Source organism: Nannobrachium achirus (assembly GCF_963921795.1).
Source record: "Nannobrachium achirus genome assembly, chromosome: 16".
Classification (NCBI taxonomy): domain Eukaryota; kingdom Metazoa; phylum Chordata; class Actinopteri; order Myctophiformes; family Myctophidae; genus Nannobrachium; species Nannobrachium achirus.
This window is the reverse complement of record NC_137823.1, coordinates 25,355,773-25,377,914: the sequence shown is the minus strand read 5'-3', so window position 1 is coordinate 25,377,914 and position 22,142 is coordinate 25,355,773. Positions and strand designations below refer to the sequence as shown.

Genomic DNA, 22,142 nt, shown 5'->3' with positions numbered 1-22,142 from the left:
AACATCAGTGGAAAGGCCAACACAAGCTGTGGTTTCTAGTTAATTAGCCCAGTAATGTGGGGTCTGTACTCAGATATTAAAAACATGAACATTTTCGCCACCATTGGTTCTTCCGACTTCACTAGATAATTATGAAGGCTGAAATCAGGTCAACCTCATTTTAGAGTAGTCATAATGGTTTACTGCAGCAGTTAATTCAAATGGAGTAGATGCAAAGTTGAAATGTAGTTCCTTGCCTGAAGACTTTATTTGATCTCACTGAAAGCTGCAGTTTAGGGCAGCTATAAAAGCTAGGGGGGCATTATTGGATTAGTAATGTAGGTCTATCTTTTCATTTTGAGGAAGCTGCAGCAGCAAGAATAGTCTAGTACCTACATGTAGAACCCTGCATCAGAACTGTCACACTATGGCCTTAAATCACTTAAAACTATAGTTGACCATTTTACCCATGTAAACCAAACTTTGACCCTTTTACCCATGTAAACCAAACTTTCTTGTAATGTTACGACAGATGAGTTGAGTAGAAGAGATACAAGTACAAAAAGCTGTCTTATCTAAAATTGACGTTTTGTGAACCAAGAAAAACACGACCTACAGCAATCTAGAGCTCAAGTCAACTTTAATTACAAAAGAACTGTACAAGTCAACACAACTAAAATATGTTAAGACAGACTACATTAAAACAAGTACTGCATACATACAAGCGCCAGAGTAGCTTAAAATTACTATACAAACCAAAACATAAAAACCAGGGCTGCAGTGCTGCTGAAGCAGTTTACACAAGTGAACAAAATGTCTGCAAGACAGACATGGAGGTATAAAAATATAATTTAGGTCCCCGTCTGAAAGTTCCAGTGAAGTTGGCTAGTGAATGCTGCAACCCAGTGACTATAGGCAGTTAACACTAAATGTTGACACGTTAACCTGATAGTGGCGTGTTCACATTGTTAAGACAAAGAAGCCAACATTCAGACTCCAGACAAAATGGCAAACACAACACCCGATGAAATCGATGAGGTCAAAATGATAGTGGAGGAAGTTCCAGAACGATCACAACGGAACAGTCTTTCAAGTGTCCAACAAGAGGTCCTATGTCCACAAACAGAACTCTTAGAAGTCGGCATCCAGTCTGAAAGTGTTGTCAACAGTACCGGACATGACTCCCATCCTCTGGTACTCTCCGACCCGTTTCTCAAAGAAGTTGGTTTTTCCCTCCAGCGAGATGTTCTCCATGAAGTCAAATGGGTTCTCTACTTTGTAGAGCTAGAACACAAAAAAAAACATCTTAATCATTTACAAGTATCAGGGATGCAGTTTACAAACATTCACTTAATCTATAGCCGAGTCGCAGCAATGAAAAATATCCAGTGTGCAGATAACTCAGTTGAGAGCATGTTTAAGAGGGTGAGCTCAGTCAGGCGTCTATATCATGCCGGTACGTCTCTGCCAGTAGACTACACGCCCACTGAGCAGAGGGTGCACCGACACTCAGCCCCCATCATACGGCTGAGGTCCGTACCCCTGCGCCACTCATCATTGCAAGCCCCCGTTTAGGGACAGGGCCAACTGTGCACCTGTCACAATGTAAATTTAATATCCATACATTGATTTTGGCCACCTACTACCTAGACACCACATGGTGTACATCAATGTTGCTGCCATATTGGTAGGCATTAATCAGGCATGAGTCTAGACAACTTCTGTGACATGCAAGATATGCCTATTTTTGCATCTAGTGTTGACTCGTAATTTGTTCTATAAAAATGACTGTTACTATGCAAAACATTTTTAAGTTACCCACATTTCATTTACCCCAGTATCATGCATAAACTAAACCAAAATTGTCGGAAAGTTCTGAGCGTTTGCCTGGAACAATATGGCAGCCACGTTGATGTCGGGCCAATGGAAAGCTGTGGCCAACATGCCTGTTCGTTTACACTTGTTACATGTTGGATTGCATACCAGCCTAGTCAAATTCAGATTGAAGTTGTTGCACCCATCAGACTACACAATTAAATCCAGAACACCCAAAATCACTGGATGAACTAAAGACAAGGTGCTGCCCGAGTCAGATTCTTATGAGATGCCTTACCTTGTCAAAGCCCAGTTCCAGCATCAGCCTGTCTGCCACAAACTCGATGTACTGCTTCATCATGTCACAATTCATGCCGATCAGCTTCACAGGCAGGGCCTCAGTCAGGAACTCCTGGACAGCGAACAGGACCGTTAAAATCAGAATCATAACACCAAAAGTTTTACACCACAAGGACGATTATCACAATTGAACCCACCTGTTCAATAGCCACTGCATTCTTGATGATATCTGTGACAGTCTCCTTAGACGGCTTGTTTACCAGGTGTTTGAACATCAGACATGCAAAGTCACAGTGTAGACCCTGCAATAAGAGGAAGCATGGAAAATAGGTTAGCCATCTGTACATTTGAAGTTGGGTATTGTTCTGCATAAGACTATGCATATCGGTACTTTGCAATGGAAATTGGTGCTCTAAACAACCATGTCCATTCTGATCGTGAATGTGAACTGACACAATGGATACATTACATACCTCGTCCCTGCTGATAAGCTCGTTGGAGAAGGTGAGGCCGGGCATCAACCCCCTCTTCTTCAGCCAGAAAATGGCAGCGAAGGAGCCAGAAAAGAAGATCCCTTCTACAGCAGCGAAGGCCACCACACGCTCTCCTAGAATGACAAAATGTTTTGTTACCAAGAGCTGCATTAGGGGCAAGTTGACCAATCATGACTGCTTTGACAGACTGTTAAGAGGGTGCAATTTTGGCCCAAACTGTCCAAACAATAAAGGCATAAGCCAAAAAATAAATCTTAAGGTGTAATTTTAAACTCCATAGACGAAGTGACCCAACAGCCTACCGAAAGCAGCGTCCTTGTTGCCGATCCAGTTGAGCGCCCAGTCAGCCTTCTTCTTTACACACTCTAGTGTCTCGACGGCATTGAACAGATAATCCCTCTCCTTTGGGTCTTTGATGTATGTGTCGATGAGCAAGCTGTACATCTCAGAGTGGATGTTCTCCATGGCAATCTGGAAACCATAGAAACACCTGGCCTCCGTCACCTGGACTTCCTGGGTGAAGCGCTCCACCTAGTGACCGGAGAGGGGAAATAACAAGCCACAGTTGAACAACTGGAAATATACTAGTGGTTGCAGTAACAAAACTTAGTAAATAGCAGATCTACAAGGTCTCAACACGTAATACATTGCAAGCTTTTAGGTGACCCGACACTTACGAAGGCTGGATAGCTGAACGGTTAATTTGTAAGGCATATGGCGAAATAAAAATCTCAACTCTTCATCTTGTCAGACCCTTCAGTGTTGCCAAATGTTAATGCTTAAAGGTGCATTCAGTGATAATGAAAGTGGCCGGGGGTCATCTTGTCCATTATTGGCCTTACAGCGTGGAAATGTTTATTTTTTTAGCGATTTTTTACACCATTATAATGTCGTTTTGATCATTAGACCCAATCACTGAATATTGGTAGGCCTACGTCTCCAGCTTCAGGATATGTATGATACTGATTTACTACGAGACTGTGGCATTTCATGAGTTCAGTAGTTTACAATCTAGGCATTTAGCAGACGTTCTTAATTCAGAGCAACTGTGGTTTCCAAAACTTTTATTTTGACCATCATAACTAAACGTCATAACATAACTACGGCCATACTCTACCCTGATTGGTCGAGCACTGGCTGGCCACCTCTGAAAACCGAATCTAGCTATGCTCGTAACACGGGCCATGGTGGAAGTCTTTATATGGTCAGCACACATTCTAGTGAGGAGAATGAATGGAAAATGTACCAATTGTATTTTTATTTGAATGAAATACAATCACTGAATATACCTTTAACAGTGGCAACAAAAAAAGCTTGCAGCTCCACCATTTGTAAAAGACCAATACACTACAAAATCAACAAAGAATTGTGAATTACTCAGTTGAGCGATTATATGTTTAAGAGGTTGAGCTCAGTCAGGCGTCTATATCATGCCGGTACGTCTCTGCCAGTAGACTACACGCCCACTGAGCAGAGGGTGCACCAACACTCAGCCCCCATCATACGGCTGAGGTCCGTACCCCTGCGCCACTCATCATTGCCAACACCCTGATTGCAATGAAGGGTAAAGAAAATATAAAAATGTATGTTTACTTTGATTGAGAAATTAAGCGATGGAAAATGTGTTTGCCGAGTACGGTGAGCAGTGTTTGAGAAGTGTGTTGGAACTAGGGCTGCAGCTATCAGAAAGTAAAGCTCACCAGGTTCTCGTTGACGATGCCGTCGCTGGCTGCGAAGAAGGCCAGGACGTGCGAGATGAAGTACCTCTCCTCGTCCTTCAGGGACTCCCAGTGCTGCCCATCCTTGGAAAGGTCGACCTGAAACAGACAACAGCATTAACATCTACTGTGAAACACCATCAGTACTTCAATCAATGTCAGTACTCATCAGCTGACCGAGTTTGTTAAGAGGTTGAGCTCAGTCAGGCGTCTATATCATGCCGGTACGTCTCTGCCAGTAGACTACACGCCCACTGAGCAGAGGGTGCACCGACACTCAGCCCCCATCATACGGCTGAGGTCCGTACCCCTGCGCCACTCATCATTGCAAACCCTGTTTAACGCTACATGCTAGCTACTTCTTAAACTTCTCATACCAGTGGTTCATATTTACTGCCATGCGTTACATCCTCACCTCCTCAGCTGTCCAGAAGGAGGCCTCAGCCTTCTTGTACATCTGCCAGATGTCATGGTACTGGATGGGGAAGATGACAAAGCGTCTTGGGTTCTCTTTAAGGAGAGGCTCGTCTTCCACGGACTTCTTCGCAGCTTTGGTCTTAGCCTTAAAAAGAAGAATCTGGTGATTAGTCATGACAAATATCACATGATGATACTTTTCAGTTGACAGACTGTGGCGTTAAGAGGGTTAGCTCAGACTGAAGTCTATCGTGCCAGTACACCTCTGCCAGAGTAGCCTACAGGCCCACTGAGCAGAGAGTACCGGCACTCAGCCCTCATCATACGGCTGAGATCGGGACCCATGGCAATTCATCATTGCAAACCCTGCTCATTAGCAACAGATGCCATCCTAATGTGTAGTTAAAGTTAATGTGCACACACTTGAGCGGTGCCAAAACCGCTCCTACAGCTGACTTTGCACGTATGCCCTGCCTCATCCTATACCGCATTGGCCAAGCTTCGCGAGACGATTAATGAAATCATCTCACTTCACATATTTGTGAGATTGAATTCTGGTGTGCAGTGGCATTACATTTGCAAAGACTGTACAGACCAGTGGCTGTTTAGCAGGGACAGTGGAAAAGTTATTTAATTTTTAATCCTGGACAATATGTATAGTCAGTGTAAATAGGAATAGACAATAAAGTCTTATCTACAGACCTGTGAAACACTAGCATATCAATAATAAAATACAAGTAGCAAGGTACTAATACCAATAAGTGTAAAAATACAAGTGTGCAAAATATACGCTATACATTGAGTGACCATAGACTAGGTAGTACATAATGTACACAATTTAGAATTGCACCATCATAGGGTAGGGTAGGATGAATGGGACTGAATGAGAAACTAGGTCAGACACCATTTTAGATAGCCAAATCGCCAAATCTAGGTCACGGGACAATTCGGAGACAAAACAAAAATAAATCTATAATGAATCGGCCTTAGTCATGTTATTCTCCGTCAACTGTGCATACAACTTGAAACTGCTGTTATCAATGTTGTCTTTTGTTGCAGTCTTCGTTGGCGCCATGTTAGGTCTATTTAGGCGCCACGTATCACAAAAGCCCACCAAAATAACAAAATATTCAACGTGGGAAACATAAAGAAACGGATGTTTTATACGATTTAGCGTTGTCATGTCATAGAACCATTGCAATAAAATGTTAAGACGGACTCACCTCGGTATTGTCGAAGATTTTACGCGCGGTTTTGGACGCTAGGACTCGGGTGGAGTTCAGACTTGGCGGCTAAAAAAAACAATAAGATCACAATCAATGACAGATATTGTGAATTAATCCACAAACAAACAAAGCTTTAATCAACGTTAATTTCAAAATGTGATCGCTTACCGTGTTTTCTTTGTTCACTTTCAGAGACATGTTGCCGATCTGGGAGGAGACGGAGTTCTCGTTCTTTACAGAGAAGGGAGTGCGAGCAGCCTGCATTGTTAATATTTGACGTGGAAACAGACGGTAGAAATAAGTTAAGTTAAACGATTAAAATGATAGTGCAAATAAAAGAAAAACTACTCTATTAATTACAAGGCGGACACAGACGAGCACTGCAGCACGGATCAGACTACAAGACTAAAAACCGCAGCTGTTCCGTCCTTTTTTATTCGAACCCTGGCGGCAGCTGCCAGCGTCAACCAATGAGAGCTCGCCTTGTTGTTGGGGGTTTAAGTTTCATGCCGGCTGGGAGCCAATCAGCTGAGCTGCCTTCAAACCCCGGAAACCACGAGCCAATCAGGGCGCAGTCCGCGCGCTCACGTGCCCACTGACAATTATTGCGGGAGATTTTTAAACGCCTTTGTCTGGTGCCGCGTCAACAGTTGGGAGTTTTATAATGGAACGAATAAAAAGGCTTACACAACATATCGAGGAAAAGAAAGTTATAAAACCCCGTTCATGAAAACACTTTATACTAAAAAAATATATAACTTTAGATCAGTGCATCTCAAACCTTTACATTTCAAGGTCTCCCCTCAACTCTGACATTGTACAAATGGAACCAAATGGACCCTAAATTGGTGTTAGTTACAGACTTGTATGGGTCGATTTAGAACTACATAAAGGAATCCACACACAGCACAAAGTCCCTAGAATAATCCACTTTGAGAAACACTGCTTTAGATCATAGATATGAAACTGTCAATATCTATGACAGTTTCTATCTGTCAAAGATATCGTCAATATATCTATGTCAAAGTGGGGTTCTTCAGGGACCCTCGAGTTTCATTGATGGGGTTTTAAATGGACCCTTACAGGTCTCTGACTGAGTGAAATGGAACCAAATGGACCCATAAACCATCCATTTGGTTAAATACGCTAGTGTTGTTGGATACTTCCTTGTTAGCATTTATGCATGCGTTTACACACAGCTGAAATAAGATACACAACTATTTGCTTGTCCTCAAATGCCAAGAATGTTATTTACTGTAGATAGGCATGTTGTTTAAACAGATGATGCTAGGTTTGTTTGAGGTTGATCATGTCGCAACTTTGCAACACAATTTTGTTTGCACTCTATTTAAATGATCATGACCCCCCCCCCCTTTATAAAGGTTTTATATAAAATGTTTCATAACAATTACTCTGATCTTGCGTCAGCTAAAAGTCTGCGTTGTAATCTTATAATTCATTAATCATTGGGAGACATAGATTAATGAATTGCGTATAAAAGGACCCTAATGTGCTTTCTTGTGGTTAAATCCTATTGGTAGACCTTGTATATCTGAACTGTACTTTTCCTATGCGAACTGCTAATAAGTTATCAATCAATCAACGAACCATTTCTCATAAGAACAGAACCTTCTCTCCTTCAGAGAACCTTCAAATGATCAGACCTAATAAAGAAAGCACTACAGCTAGTATAAAAGAGCGGGGTTATTATTGTAATAACAAATTATTGTGAATATACAGCAATGACTGATGCAATCATTTCAACACCAGTGTTGTTAAACAGGAAGCATCGCTGCTTCAGCACACAAGTAGTTTTTAGAACAATACCATTTATGGGTTTGTTTCCCGCCAGCGCGCTTTCTCTAATTGTGTACATTAGCGGCCGCAGTTTAGCGGCAACATACGGGACACACATACGTGCCAAATGTTCATACCCACAAACATTACCGACCAGCAACTGTTTGTGCATTTAAGATCAGGTTCGATATATTAACGCATTCTTGTGTTCCACGTATACTATCCACAGCCACAGGATGAACAAACAATAAGCTAGCTCGCTTTCCTCTTGTGCCTTTTCTGACCAAAAACATCCCGTAACATCCATGTATAATCAGCTCAAATTACCGAGTAATTGTGTATTTCCATCTGCTATTTTAATGGTAACGTGACTCCTCTATCCAGCAGAAATACTAAACATTATCGACAACAGTTTCCTCTAAAAAAATAACCTTTCTCTGCTGAAAAATCTGCCTGACTGCGACTGCAGGCCAAGGCAGAGAGGATCAGCTGTTTCCGCCTCGCAACAACAACAGAGGCTCTGGTTGGCTGAAAGCAAAGACAACAAGAGCGTGAGAAGGTGCTCTTCACGTGAAGCAGCCACTGACCAGACACACTGCCGCCTACCGGTGGGTAGAGCTATAGACTTGGAAGAGGAACTTTACTTGAGTTTTCAACCACTTTCAGTGCCTATCTGTTTTGAGCAAATTTGACTAAATGAGTCAACATTTTTCTAATATTATCATGTTTTATTTTACAATGCAAAGATAGCCTGGTAGATTGCTATTGACATGCTAACCAGGTCAACCTGGTTAGCATGTTATGTAGACAGCTGCCAGATTCATTTGTAGACCTGGCATCATAGTGTATATAGTTTCATTGTACAGATCAGGGCAGGAATTTCATGAAGGCCATGGCGTTGCCCCTCAGTTTGGCCTTGTGCCCCTCCAAAAAATGACATGCCCGAGGGCACAGTGGCCTTAATGCCTGTACCACTTTCTCCTCACTGCAACCTAACCATTAAATTCAACAAATTCTTTCAATTGACTAAAATCGCAAAGGCCAAGTGGCCTTGCCCCTAAAATTACAAAATTACAGGCCTGGTATAGGATAATCTTATTTTTTCATATTAGACTGTTGTTTAGATGTTAGACTGATGCTACTTGCTAGGTTATTGGTTTCCTACGATCCTACATCTATGCATTTGATGTATTACTTCGTTTTCCTTTTATTGTGTGAGGAATTTTCCTCGTGCACGCTCCATCAACTTGTAGTTGTTTCCGTAAGGACTACTTATAAGGAGAGAGTGAGAAAGACTATTAATATATCCCTGCACCGCCTGCATGTAACCTTGATACATGTATGAAAACTGTTACACTCCTTTCTCTTGTACATATTTTGTTCTGTCTGTATTGTATTGTGTACACTTCTGCTTTGGCAATGTAAATGTATGTTTTCTAAAGCCAATGAAAAAAGTAAAAATAAAAAATAAATGTCTTCAAACCTCTGGTTAAGCCGCTGGTAAAGCACATAAGAAGATAGAAGAATAGGAGGATAGACCAGGGGTATTCAACAGAGGGTCTGGGACCCCTAGGGAGTCCTCAGAATTACTACAGGGGGTCCTCCAAATCTTTGAGTGATAGAAAGTTTTTTTCTCATTTTTTATATTAACCACTTGAACCCTATAGTGTCCTTATTCTGAGAACTTTAGCCAAAAATAGCAGATCTGAAAGCTCACAGGGCGTTGTGAGCTTGTAGATCAGCTATTTTTTGGCAAAGAGCTTTGGTGTAGAGGGGGAAAAGAGCCGACTACTAAGTACAGAGTGAAAGGTCAAGTTAAGTATTGACAGTATATGGTTACATATCTGAAAACACAAATTGACATTAATCCAAAATACACTGATGATTGCAATTCGCGCTGTCAAACAATGAAATATGGAATCTATGAAAAGGTTATGGGGGTCCCTGCTTCAGCTCTCTCTCTCAACTAAGGGGTCCTTGGCCTGAAAACGTTGAAGACCTCTCTGAGATAGAGGAATAAAATAGAGGATAGACTCAACCAAGCCAGTTTTCCAAATTGCATTGCAGCGCCGTAACGCTTCGAGGCCACTGAGTGTCGCTGCTGCGCTTCCCAGTGTTTTATTTACTTATTTCTTTTCTGTGTCGAATGTCGGTCAGTAAGGCAAAGGGGCGGTTACCCATCATCCCGTGACGTCACCCACACGCGTGCCCGGCTCTTACGTAGTCGTCTCCCATTGGTCACACCCCCTCGACGCTGACACCTGATTGGAGGAGCGTTGTTACCGGGGAGACCGCTCAGATGGTTGGGGGTGGGGGGGAAGGGGGGGCAGTGTACAGAAGCAGCGGTCGCATAGGGTATTTTTTTTCCTTCACTTTTTAATTAGAGGCGTTTTTCCATGTAGCTTAATTTTAAGGGAGATAAACAATTAGGCTACATAGGGCGATGACATCTTAATATTGAACGTCATTATTATTTTAAACGTACAAAAGGCCTTGAAAAATCAAAAATGTAATGTGCATACAAGTGTAAAGCCAAGGCTACATAAGGCCCAGTGTAATATTAATAATTATTATGATTTTAAAGAGGCCACCTTGTGTTATGCCCTTGTGTTTTCTGAAAACATTAAAACATTGTTAAACCTATGTACATTTTTGGTATACGTTTAATGTATGGTAGCTCTGCCTTAAATCTCTGTGTAAGAATAAATAGTTCCCTATGTACCTAATGTTGTATAACAGAATACGTAATAGGCCCCATTGTCGTCAAGGAATGTATATTGAAGGGAGAAAAAAAGAGAAAGATATTGGCCTCTATTAGAATGTAAGGACATGTATGTGTAGTTGAGCGGACAAAAGTGACCCAGAATACACAATGCTGATTCAATGGTGCATTTCTTTTTTTCTTTCTTTTTTATTATTATAAAAAAAGCCATATTCTTTAACATTGCTTACAGGCAAGTGTTCAGAAAGTGGATTATTCAGATATAATAAGCCATTATTAAGAATAACATTTAATAACATGAGGTATTTTCTTACTGGCTACACTATAGGCCAAATCAAGCTATCAAAAAAAACTGCACTTTTTGAACAAATGTTTATTAAATAATAATAATAATAATAATAATATGTAAAGCAACATAGTAGGTAGTATCACAGTGAAAAATACTGTCCACTGACATTTTTAACATATCAATAAGATGATACTCATGTATTGTCAATAAATGCAGATTGGAATACACATAACATTCATATAGATATCAATATTTACATTGTATATACAGTCACAGACAAACAGAAGTATAGACTAAATAGAAGCACATTACAGAGGCTTTGGCAAAAAAAGAAGAGTGCATACATTTTTGCTAAACATTACATTATACACATCGGGTAAACATGTAGCTTACATGTATATAAAGTACAAAACAAGCATGATAATAAAAAATCCAGTGCAACGTCAAGGTTTTGTTTTGTAATCCATATGTCCATGTATGAATGAATAGCAGCCTGTTTAGTTTTGAGTCATTGTTTGTTTTAAGTCATTGTTTGTTTCGAGTCATTGTGTGTTTGGAGAGAGGTATTTATCCTGAGCAGAGTTAGGGAAACTCAACGTTCCCATCGAATGGAACTGTAAAAAATAAAATAAAAATAAAATATAATAAAAAAAATAAAAATAAAAACAACAACCACAACAACGCACAAACCAACCGTTTTCGTAGTTATTTTTTAACAACTCCACCATCCAAAACATGATGGTCCTAAAATGGAACACAACCACGTGATGACGGCCCGGCTACCGGCCTCTAGTGGCCAGTAGAGAGTAGAATCAGGGTTCGATTTGCTGGGGCGGGAGGACGCAATTAAGGACTGAATTAAGTTGAACCCATTAAAACCGGGAAAGCATCATCAGTGTCATTTTAGATTTTAGCTATATGTTCAGTGTATATATAGCAACATAGCAACAGCTTTTCCAAAATCTCTTTTTGTGTTTTCTCGTAACTTGATCATCTTACCACGTCACACGAAAGCATCAAAAGTAGCAGATCTACAAGCTCGAAAAGCGGCGCGAAGCTACGCATTTTGAGTTGTCGATCTGTTACTTTTGATGTTTTTCAATATTGAATCCTGAAAAGTAACAGTTTTGGACATTATGAGGTTTCCACCCGACAGAGACGATTTTGTCGAATCAGCCTCGGGGTCTTAATGGGTTAAACATGCATTTCTTTTGTGGGAAATGTAGACAGTCTGATATGTGGATATGTTTCATAGTTATGGTTTATAACATTGATGCACTCCCAACCCCAGTGTGTTCTTCTTTTCTGTTTTTTTTTTCTTTTTAACAAATCGAACCCTGAGTAGAGTATAATATACCAAACATCTCGAAAGAACCCTATGAGTGATGTCTGGTTGGCAAAATGCGGCCAGTACATTAGAAACATACCCATCTACAACCGAAGAGTCAACCCGGCACGTGGTAGAAACATACCCATCTACAACCGAAGAGTCAACCCGGCACGTGGTAGAAACATACCCATCTACAACCGAAGAGTCAACCCGGCACGTGGTTGTCGGCAGGTTGGCTGGTGTTAAGTGTCCCCCCACCCTGGTCCTGAGGTGGTCCTGTGTCGTTGAGCCATTTTAAACTGTGCGTGTGTGTGAGTTAATTGGTTGCGGGTACGAGCATGGTGACGGGGACCCTCGACTGGCCCGTGGGCAGCGGCACTTTGTTTGGCGCGTCGCCGCGCATCTCGGCGGAGGAGGAGGGCCACGTCGTGGAGGTCGGCGCGGCCATGGCCGTCCGCTTGGCGGTCATGTGGCGGCGGGCGTGTTTGGTCAGGTGGTCGCTCCGCATGAAGCGGCGGTCGCACACGTTGCACACAAACTTCTTCTCGCCCGTGTGCGTGCGCCGGTGGCGGGAGAGCTCGTCGGAGCGGGCGAACTTCTTGTCGCAGCCCTCCCAGTGGCAGCTGAACGGTTTCTCACCTGCAGGAAGACGAGAGAGAGAAAAACAAACACATTCTGTCACTGACACGTCCATCTTTAAAAAAGTTTTCTTTTTGTCTTCTCTTCAAAAACGTGTCTTTCTAAAACATTCGGAGAATTCAACTTTATTGGACACACCAGGGAATAAATACCGTCCATGAGTATGAAGTGCACAGAAAGATATAATCCAGTGATTCTCAAAGTGGATTCCATGGGCTTTTTGGGGGTCTAAATTGACCCATACAAGTCTGTAACTCTGACAGCGTACAAATGGAACCAAATGGACCCGTTACACTGTCAGAGTTAAGGGGAGATCTTGAAATGTGAAAGTTTGAGAAACACCGCTATAATCCATCCGTTTCATGTCCATTGTCATCTCCCATCTGCTTCAAATAATGCCATAACATTGTTGACCAGTAGGTGTCCTACCTGTCCTGGCACCAGGGTCTAAATTTCTCAATGGCAGAGCAGGAAGACTCCCACCACTCTGTTAGTTGTGCTAGTTAGATCATATTAACATACTCTACCTCGGCATGCGTTGGCCACAACCCCTGCCATCGCGCACACTGTGACCTTATCTGAATGACGTCACAGCCTTTTCAGGCCCGTGAATCATATTTGAACTAGGGACCTCCCACCCTGACAAGCACTTATAATCTAAGTGACAGATGAATAATGTGAAAATAGCAGATCTACAAGCTCACAACGCCTCGCCTTTTGATGCAGTAATGATCATTTCTATTTTTTCTTTCTTTCTTTCTTTTCTTTAGGTATTAAAAAGGTCTTAAAATGTCACTTCACTGTCATCTGAATAAATGTCATCCCAATAAAATATCATGTGGTTGAGAACCACTGCCTCACTGCAGACTTAATAGCATGTTCTGCAGGAGTCGTGCTGGAATCACCGTTACCTGTGTGTGTGCGGAGGTGAGCCTTGAGGTGTGAGCTCTTGAAGTAGGTCTTCTTACAGCCGGCGAAGTTACACACGTAGTTCCTCCTGCGGGAGAAGTCGGCCTGGGCGGCGGCACCGCCGCCGCCGCAGTGGGCGCCGGCCCCCGTGGGTCCGGAAGGCATGTAAACGGGAGCGGGGGCCAGCGGGAGGAGCTTGGTGCTGCCCAGGGTCATGACGGTGGCGGTCTGGTGGTGGTGGGGATGAGCGCCCGCCGAGGAGGAGTGGGTCTGGTGGTGGTGGTGGTGCATCATGTTCTGGGGGACCACGAACATCACGGTGCCCTGGGGGACCGGCGAGCCCACCAGGATGGGCGTGGCCGAGGGGAAGGGCGGCGAGGAGGAGGAGGTGGGGGTGCAGGCGGAGGGCGGGGAGGAGGAGTTGGAGGAGTGGTGGTGGTGAGGGAGGAGTTGCTTCTGTGCCTGGACTTGAACCGGGGCCTGGACGAAGGCGGAGATCATCCCCGCACGCCCGCTCACCGGGAAGACCTGTTAGTAGGGCGGTCACAATTATTACATGATAATCGTCTAATCGCAATTATTTTGTCATAATTCGTCATAATCGTTTGCATGTTGAAAAGTGTTCATATACAGTATTTTCAAACATTTTCGTGATTTTGTAGATCGGCTATTTCCGCTATCAATGTTCTTTTTTACAGTAAGTGCAAAGTTGTCATATTATGTCAGTCATTTCTTTGTTTCTATGTGTCATATCTGCCATTTGCAACTTCAAAGCCCACAAGCCAAACAGAAATGTAATTAGCCCTATACACGGCCCGCCCACTCAGCACATTTCTCAGCAACTTCCTGGTGCTTTGGAGGGTAAACTAATACAGAAATTGCTGGACTTAAAGCCAACAAATCATTATTTCGAACGGTAAAGTAAATTATAATGCTTTGTGCCTTTTACTATCTTGTGTTCTTGATCATGCTAGCCGTATTTCATACTTTGCTATTCGGAAATTGCATTAAATTTGCGATTTCTGTGTTAACTCTATGGGCTTTTAGCAGGGTTTTATCCTTCAAAACATGACTTCAGCACCAGGAAGTTGCTGAGTGGGCGGGCCGTGAATAGGGCTAATTGTCAAAAACAAAAACACAATTAAATCGTTAATCACAATTATTTGAGTGACAATTAATCGTCATGTAAAAATGTATAATGTATAAATGGTGACAGCCCTACCTGGCAGAGCAGCGGAGGAGGAGGAGTCGGGGAGGGGGAGCAGAGAGAGGAAGACGACGCGGGCCGCAGGGAAGGAGAGGCGGCGGGGGTGGCGGCCTCCGGACAAGACGGAGAGCACACCTCCTCTTCCGCCGGATGACCAGCAACGGCGGCGTTCCTCCGCGTTGCCTCCGTCTCCATGGGGACGGGCGGCAGTTCTGAGGGAGGAGAGGCCGCCAAGCAGGGGCTCGTGGGTAACTGCGGAGAGGCGTCTGTGGCGGCGCGCCAGACCGGAGGAATGTTGTTGCCGTTGCCGCCGCCGGGGTTCTGCGGGGAGCGGTCGGCCGTGTGTCTGATGACGCTGGTGGCCATGGCTCTGCCCGACCAGTCGGCGGAGGACGGCGGGGCGGGCTGGGGCTCGGAGGCGGGCGCGTGGGCAGAGGAGGGGTGGGTGGCGGTGGCGCCCCCCGGCTGCTGAGGGATGCCGACGCAGAGCCTGGGCCGGCTGGATGGGGCCGGGGCGGGTCCTGGCGGGGTGGAACACGACGGGGCAGTGGCGACGACGGCCGCCGTGGCCGTGGTGGAGGCCTCGGCGAAGCTGGGGCTGTGAGGCGGAGTCATGCACTGAGGAAGACACAAGACACACAGCTTGAGCTACGTTTGCGGCTTCATCATCTGTGTGTGTGTGTGTGTGTGTGTGTGTGTGTGTGTGTGTGTGTGTGTGTGCGTGTGCGTGTGCGTGTGTGTGTGTGTGCTGTGTGTGTGTGTGTGTGTGTGTGTGTGTGTGTGTGTGTGTGTGTGTGTGTGTGTGACACTGTGTGTGTGTGTGTGTAAAAGTAAAATAGTCATATCGTCTCTGTCGGGTGGAAACCTCAAACGTATGTCCAAAACTGACTATCACGGTCCAGGATTCAAATTCAAGCTCAAAACGCATTGCTTCAAGCTTGCAGATCTGCAACTTATTTTCTTTAAGATTTGTTTTGGGGCTTTTTTGTCTTTATTGATAGGACAGTAGACCTACAGGAAACAGGGGGTGAGACGGGGAGTGGCACACGGCAAAGGTCGTCCGGATCAGGAATCAAACCAGCGACGCCGCCAGGCATCCATGTCTATGTGGCAATGCCTAAGTGGTATGCGCCTGGACCAGTAGGCCAGCGGGCGCCCCAGATGTTCTACTTTTGATGCTTTTGAATCAAATAGGGCGTTAATTTACCAAAAAAAACAAGCTAGAATTTGGAGATAAGAGGTTTCTGTCCGACAGCGACAAATCGGCGACATGGTAGATTTCACAAGCATAATATCGGACTGTAATTGTCCTCACCAGGTGTGTGTGTGTGTGTGTGTGTGTGTGTGTGTGCGTGCGTGCGTGCGTGCGTGCGCGCACGCTCCCTCACCAGCGAGGACAGTGCGATCATGTCCTTGGGAGTGTCGGGGGGACTCCCTTCCGGGAGGGGGAGGTGCAGGGAGTCACAGGAGTCTGAGGTAGGGGTCAGGGGGCGGGGCTTGTGCTGATTGGAGCGCTGACACCAGAAGCTCATGCTGACCAGGGCCTCGGCCGCCTCCAGGTCGTGGTACTGGAAGGTACTGGTGGTGCTAACGGAGGCCGGACGCTCCATGGTCCCAGCCCCTGGACTGGAGTCCATGTGGTCGACCTGTGGGGCAAGACACAGAACTTCAGTCATATTCTACAACAGTGGTTCCCAACCTTTGAAATTTCAAGGTCTTCCCTTAACTCTGACAGTGTACAAATGGAACCAAATGGACCCGTCAGAGTCCATTTGGTTCCATTTGTACACTGTCAGAGTTACAGACTTGTAAGAGTCAATTTAGACCCTCCTAAAGGCACCCACAGAGTCATTGGAATTCACTTTGAGAGACACTGTTCTACAACGGTGGTTCTCAACCTTTTAACCCATTTAGGCCTAGAATTATTGAATGCTTTAACCAGTGGAAAAATAGCAGATCTACAAGCTCCCAGCGTGGCACCGATCTGCTATTTTTGAAAAAGTTGTGAAAATGTGTGCAAGTGTTTGAATAAATATATTTTCAAAGCGAACGTTTGTAACTTTTTGCTACTGGGTGGTCCCTGGAACTAAATATTTTGTGATGAGGGTCCGTGGCCAAATACATATCATTTTGGGAGTCCTTCACATGAAAAAGTTTGAGAACCACTGACATAGTAGTCTCTCAAGAACAGACTAATTGAGCTCCAGTTAAGTGAAAAGGACCTTTTCTTTGACAATGGCTGGCCAGATTGCTGACGTAGAAACATGGGTTCTTCAAAAAATCTTAGAAGGATTCAAAAGACACTAATAGAATCGGGTCAAAATTCTAATTTTCACGATTTTTCTAAAATATTTTTCAATAGTTAAAGCATAAAATAATGATATACAATAATGTGTACCCGTTCTATTCCAAGGTCTTCCCTTAACTCTGTCAGTGTACAAATGGAACCAAATGGACCCTGTTGGGTCCATTTGGACACTGTCAGAGTTACAGACTTGTAAGAGTCAATTTAGACCCTCCTAAAGGCACCCACAGAGTCATTGGAATCCACTTTGAGAGACACTGTTCTACACAGTGGTTCTCAACCTTTGCATGCCACAACCCCACAAAAATAATTACATTTGAGTTGAGGTATTACATTTCAGTTTGACTCTGGCCCATGTTTGCCCAGTTTCTATACGACACTGTAAAGTCCTCAGGGTCAATGAAAAAGTCTAAATAACTTACTATTTAGGCATTATTTTTGCCTCCTGCCAGGTAATTATGGGGTTATATTTATTTGGAGAAGCAGAAGTTAGAAACTAGAATAACCTCCCTTCTGCCCCCTGGTTTTGTAATCCGTGGGGTTACACAAAATGGGCTGCAGACCTCTATTCTCTGGGGGTGCTTGTATAAGAAGAATCCATACTTTTTCCCATTACAATTTATTTTGGGCTTGATTTCAGACAGGTCAGTGTAGTCAGTGAGTCAAACGACTTTTACTTTCATCTTGTGTGATGAAAAAGTGCCTCATTCGATCCTGACTGATAATGAGCAACAGGAACTAAAAGGCCTGGAGCCACCCACCACCACAACTTGTGACATCACAAGCAAAGCACGCGGCATGCACGTTTAGCCACTCAACCACGGGGGCAAACCACCACCACCACCAACAGCAGCAGCAGCAGCAGCAGCCCTGCACTGTTGCTGTTGACATTTAGCTTTCTTTACAGCCTTCCAGCTGCTCTGCTTAACGACCTCCTGTGATATCACACAGGTTAATTGGTACAGGGAGGTACTGAGAGGAAATAATATCTCTGAACAGTGATACACCATGAAGACCTGAGGCAGATTCAACACATGCTTTCTGAGTAGTTCTCAAACTTTTTCGTAATTTTTCAAAAATGTTCAAAAGTAGTACAAGAAGAAAACTAATGTACAAGCTCGCAGCACGGCACAGAGTGACGTGCTGTGAGCTTGTAGATCTGCTATTTTTGAATAGCCAACGCTAAAATGATACAGATGCCTTCCCGGTTTTATTGGGTTAAAACCAGGAAAGGACCAGGACTATATTACAACATCCCAAATCCCAGACAATATCCAATCTCCTCATGTCATATACTGTATAATAATATCGATATACAGTAGCGAGCAGCCCTGCTGTAAACTGTATCACTCTCACTGGGAGCAATAAAGTACAGTACACCGACCATAGAGTGGAACAATGAAATATAGCTTTGCTTCACCTGAAGAACATGAAAAAGGTCATGTAGTGAATCCACAAACACCGCATGACAACACAATGACACAACTCAAAAGGTATTAGTTCTAAATAAATAATAACACGACACGACTGAAAAGAACAACCGCAATTCCACATAAGCTGCACAAACTGAGAGGTGCGCTGCAGCAGCGCATGCGGTTTGGTATCATGGGCTGTGCAGACACAAGAGTATTTATAAATATAATTATCGACCAGAGTGCACATGAGGTGAATCCGAATACAGGAACAAAGGGCTTCTGAGTGCATGCAGCACTGCTCGGATATAAGTTAACTGGCATCTGCTCTACTACAAGTACTGCTGCTGGCAGACAGAGAGAGAGAGAGACAGGGAGGGTGGAGGAAGAGAGGGAGGGGACAGAGGGACAGAGGGAGAGAGAGAGAGAGAGAGAGAGAGAGAGAGAGAGAGAGAGAGAGAGAGAGAGGAGAGTAGGGGGGAGACAAGGTGGGGAGGGAGGCATCAGCTAGACAGAAAGGGAGGAGAGAGAGAGAAGAAGAGGAGGAAAAGAGGGATGGAGAGGTGTGGAGACAGGGAGACGAGGGAGTGTTTGTGTGTGTGTGTGTGTGTGTGTGTGTGTGTGTGTGTGTGTGTGTGTGTGTGTGTGTGTGTGCGTGCGTGTGTGTGTGCTGGAAAAGACAGAGAGATATTTGAGAGAGCTAGAAAGAGAGACAGAGGGATAGGTAGAGAGAGACAGAGAGAGACAGGGATGGAGAGAGAGACAGACAGACAGACAGACAGACAGACAGACAGACAGACAGACAGACAGATACAGACACACACACACACACACACACACACACACACACACACACACACACACACACACACACACACACACACACACAGCGAGAGAGAGTATAAAGACTGTAGGAGGAAAAAGAAAGGCAGAGAGAGAAAATAAATAAAGTGAAAGAGGGCAGAGGGGTATATGCAGGCCGAGAGAGAGAGACACGCATGCACGCAAGCACACACACACACACACACACACACACACACACACACACACACACACACACACACACACACACACACACACACACACACACACACACACACACACACACAGAGGTGGTGGGGCCCACTGCAGCACAGCCATTAGAGAGGGTACGCCCAATATCTCACATAACACTGGACTGGGTGTGTGTGTGTGTGTGTGTGTGTGTGTGTGTGTGTGTGTGTGTGTGTGTGTGTGTGTGTGTGGGAGGGGGGGGGGGGCGGCGTGCCAAATCAACCCCCCCCACCCCTCCGCCCCCACGTATTAACATGCACACACACACACACACACACACACACACACACACACACACACACACACACACACACACACACAGGCGGAAGCCCCCCCACCAGGAAGTACTTGTGAAAACAAAAGTGATCATAATGTGTTTTTAGAGAAGTGAGCCTGCAGCCAGAGGCTGACTCTCATTATAACGGTCAATTTATTTATTGAAACCGTTACAGGTTTGATTGACAGCCGCACATCGTGCAAAAATAAATATGCCCGACCAAATCAAATAAACAGAGGAAATAGACAAATAATTGGAGAACTGGGTAAAAAAAGAAAGAAGAAGAAAAATAGGAAAGGAAAACTTAATTGGAAACTGGTGGTGCAGTGGCTCAATTAATTAGAGATAATTAGGCTAAACAAAGAAAAAATAAAATAAAAATAACTTGCGAGTAGCCTAAGTAAAACTCACACCCAAACAAACCTGAAACCACACAGCAAACTACGGCCATCACATATAAATAGCTACAACACAACGTCTATATTCCAATCGATACTACATGACAAATTCGTCGCAGCAAAACAGCATCTATAGTCTCCGGCATTACTTGTAAAAAAAAAAATCTATAAAAATGAACTGAATGAATTCATAATATTTCAACCTGTGATGATGATGGCAGCAAGTCCATGATATGGTCCCAACCCCAAAAACGGAAAATAATTCTCATCAACTATGGACAACGTGTTGACAATAAAAGGATGAGAAACTTTATGACACATTAACGTTGCAGTGCAGTGACTTTAAGTGTGCCGGGGGAGCAGCATAATAGCATAATAACACAGTGTGGTCGCATATTGTTGGGCTGCAGAAATCGCACAGCTTCAATCTGACCTTAAATAAACCAGCCCACATTGAAAAAAACAAAACACTCCTAGAAAATTTTAGCAATGACAGCATCCCGATGCAGTTGCAAAAGATATAGTTGTGCAGCGGCTAGACCGGTCTGCCTTAAACAACCGGTGTTATGATTAAAGCAATATTAATAATATTTTTAAAAAAACTAACGCAATACAACGGAATCCATCTAGATAATAAACGAACAATTTACAATGCAACTTACCTGACTAATAGGAGGACTGTCCTCCTACGGCCAGGTAAAAACAGCAGATCTACAAGCAGGTCAAGAGAGGGCTTCTGAAAAACAGCAGATCTACAAGAAGCACCGGTAGATTGTAGATCGGCTATTTTCAGAAGCCTCAATAATTTAAACGAACAATTTTACAACGCAACTTACCTGACTGTAGGAGGACTGTCCTGGAATAGTTTGCGTTGCAAAAGTGAGCATACGTGGAAGTGTTGTTGATTTACAAAATAAAAAATAAAAAAGCAGTATTTAATTAATAATAAAAAGCAAAAATAATAAAAAATAAAAGACAGTATAATATAGCAGGCAACGCGACCCACTACTCCAATAGTAAAAGTAGTCCTGAGTCCTTGCCAACAGATAGAGCAGCCTCAGCTGAGAGGGAATAAAAAAAAACAACAGGAAACTGAATTTCAGCAGCAAACCACCAGTCTGGCGGGGTGGTAACACGCCACCAATCAGAAAACAAAGGTGTAGCAGAGCGCCGGCCAATCGGCGCCGCGGGGAGTGCGCGATCGCTACGTGACCGCGCGCCCATTGGCGGAGACGGGGGTGCGTGGCCGGTCGGGGGGCGTGGCCGGCGCGGGAGTCAGCGGTGTCAGAGTAAACCCGGTGAACTCGGTTGCACCCGAACTGGGGGAAAGGTTGAGACAGACTGGAAGAGAGAGAGAGAGAGAGAGAGGGAGGGAGGGAGGGAGAGGGAGAGGGAGGGATGGAGAGAGAGAGGGGAGGGGGAGAGGGAGAGGGAGTGTGGGAGGGAGAGAAGAGGAAGAGAGAGGGGATGGAAGGGAGAGATTGTGTGTGTGTGTGTGTGTGTGTGTGTGTGTGTGTGTGTGTGTGTGTGTGTGTGTGCGCGCGCGTGCGTGTGCGTGCGCGCGCGCGCGTGTGTGTGTGAGCGACAAGGCATGCATGCATGCATACATACACATAGGCTAGCCTATATAGGAATGTATATAGTTGAGCTAGTTACATTTTCACATCATTATATTTTGATGAAAAATTGAAATCAATCAAGCAAGACAGAGCAGATACAGTAAGGTTTATTTGAGGAAAAGGAAAAAAATGACATGTTTTTTTTAACCCCCCTAAACAAATCTAGTTTTTCCTTTATTTGCATGTTCATATTTGTCTGTGTATACCTGACTGCAAACCACAGCTTGAAGACACGC

At 44.1% G+C, this 22,142-nt stretch overlaps 2 protein-coding genes across 3 annotated transcripts; both read right to left on the bottom strand.

Moving 5' to 3' along the window:
- Nucleotides 1-613: 613 nt before the first annotated feature.
- Nucleotides 614-8,196, bottom strand: rrm2 (ribonucleotide reductase M2 polypeptide; the record flags this gene model as incomplete). Of its 2 annotated transcripts, XM_080744311.1 has the most annotated exons (10): nucleotides 614-1,263; nucleotides 2,093-2,206; nucleotides 2,292-2,396; nucleotides 2,568-2,701; nucleotides 2,891-3,119; nucleotides 4,289-4,405; nucleotides 4,722-4,868; nucleotides 5,947-6,015; nucleotides 6,118-6,207; nucleotides 8,074-8,196. In XM_080744311.1, 10 exons carry the CDS (start codon nucleotides 8,092-8,094, stop codon nucleotides 1,111-1,113), a joined length of 1,179 nt encoding a protein of 392 aa, XP_080600437.1. In that variant the 3' UTR covers nucleotides 614-1,110. The 2 variants fall into 2 exon arrangements, with proteins under 2 accessions (XP_080600437.1, XP_080600438.1); XM_080744312.1 differs by lacking the exon at nucleotides 8,074-8,196 and having other exon boundaries at nucleotides 6,118-6,213.
- Nucleotides 8,197-10,707: 2,511 nt separating this feature from the next.
- Nucleotides 10,708-21,320, bottom strand: LOC308300680 (Krueppel-like factor 11). Its single transcript, XM_080744566.1, has 5 exons — nucleotides 21,124-21,320; nucleotides 16,231-16,488; nucleotides 14,858-15,460; nucleotides 13,638-14,163; nucleotides 10,708-12,726 (listed from the first exon to the last, which is right to left on the bottom strand). Exons 1-5 carry the CDS (start codon nucleotides 21,172-21,174, stop codon nucleotides 12,404-12,406), a joined length of 1,761 nt encoding a protein of 586 aa, XP_080600692.1. The 5' UTR covers nucleotides 21,175-21,320; the 3' UTR covers nucleotides 10,708-12,403.
- Nucleotides 21,321-22,142: the final 822 nt, after the last annotated feature.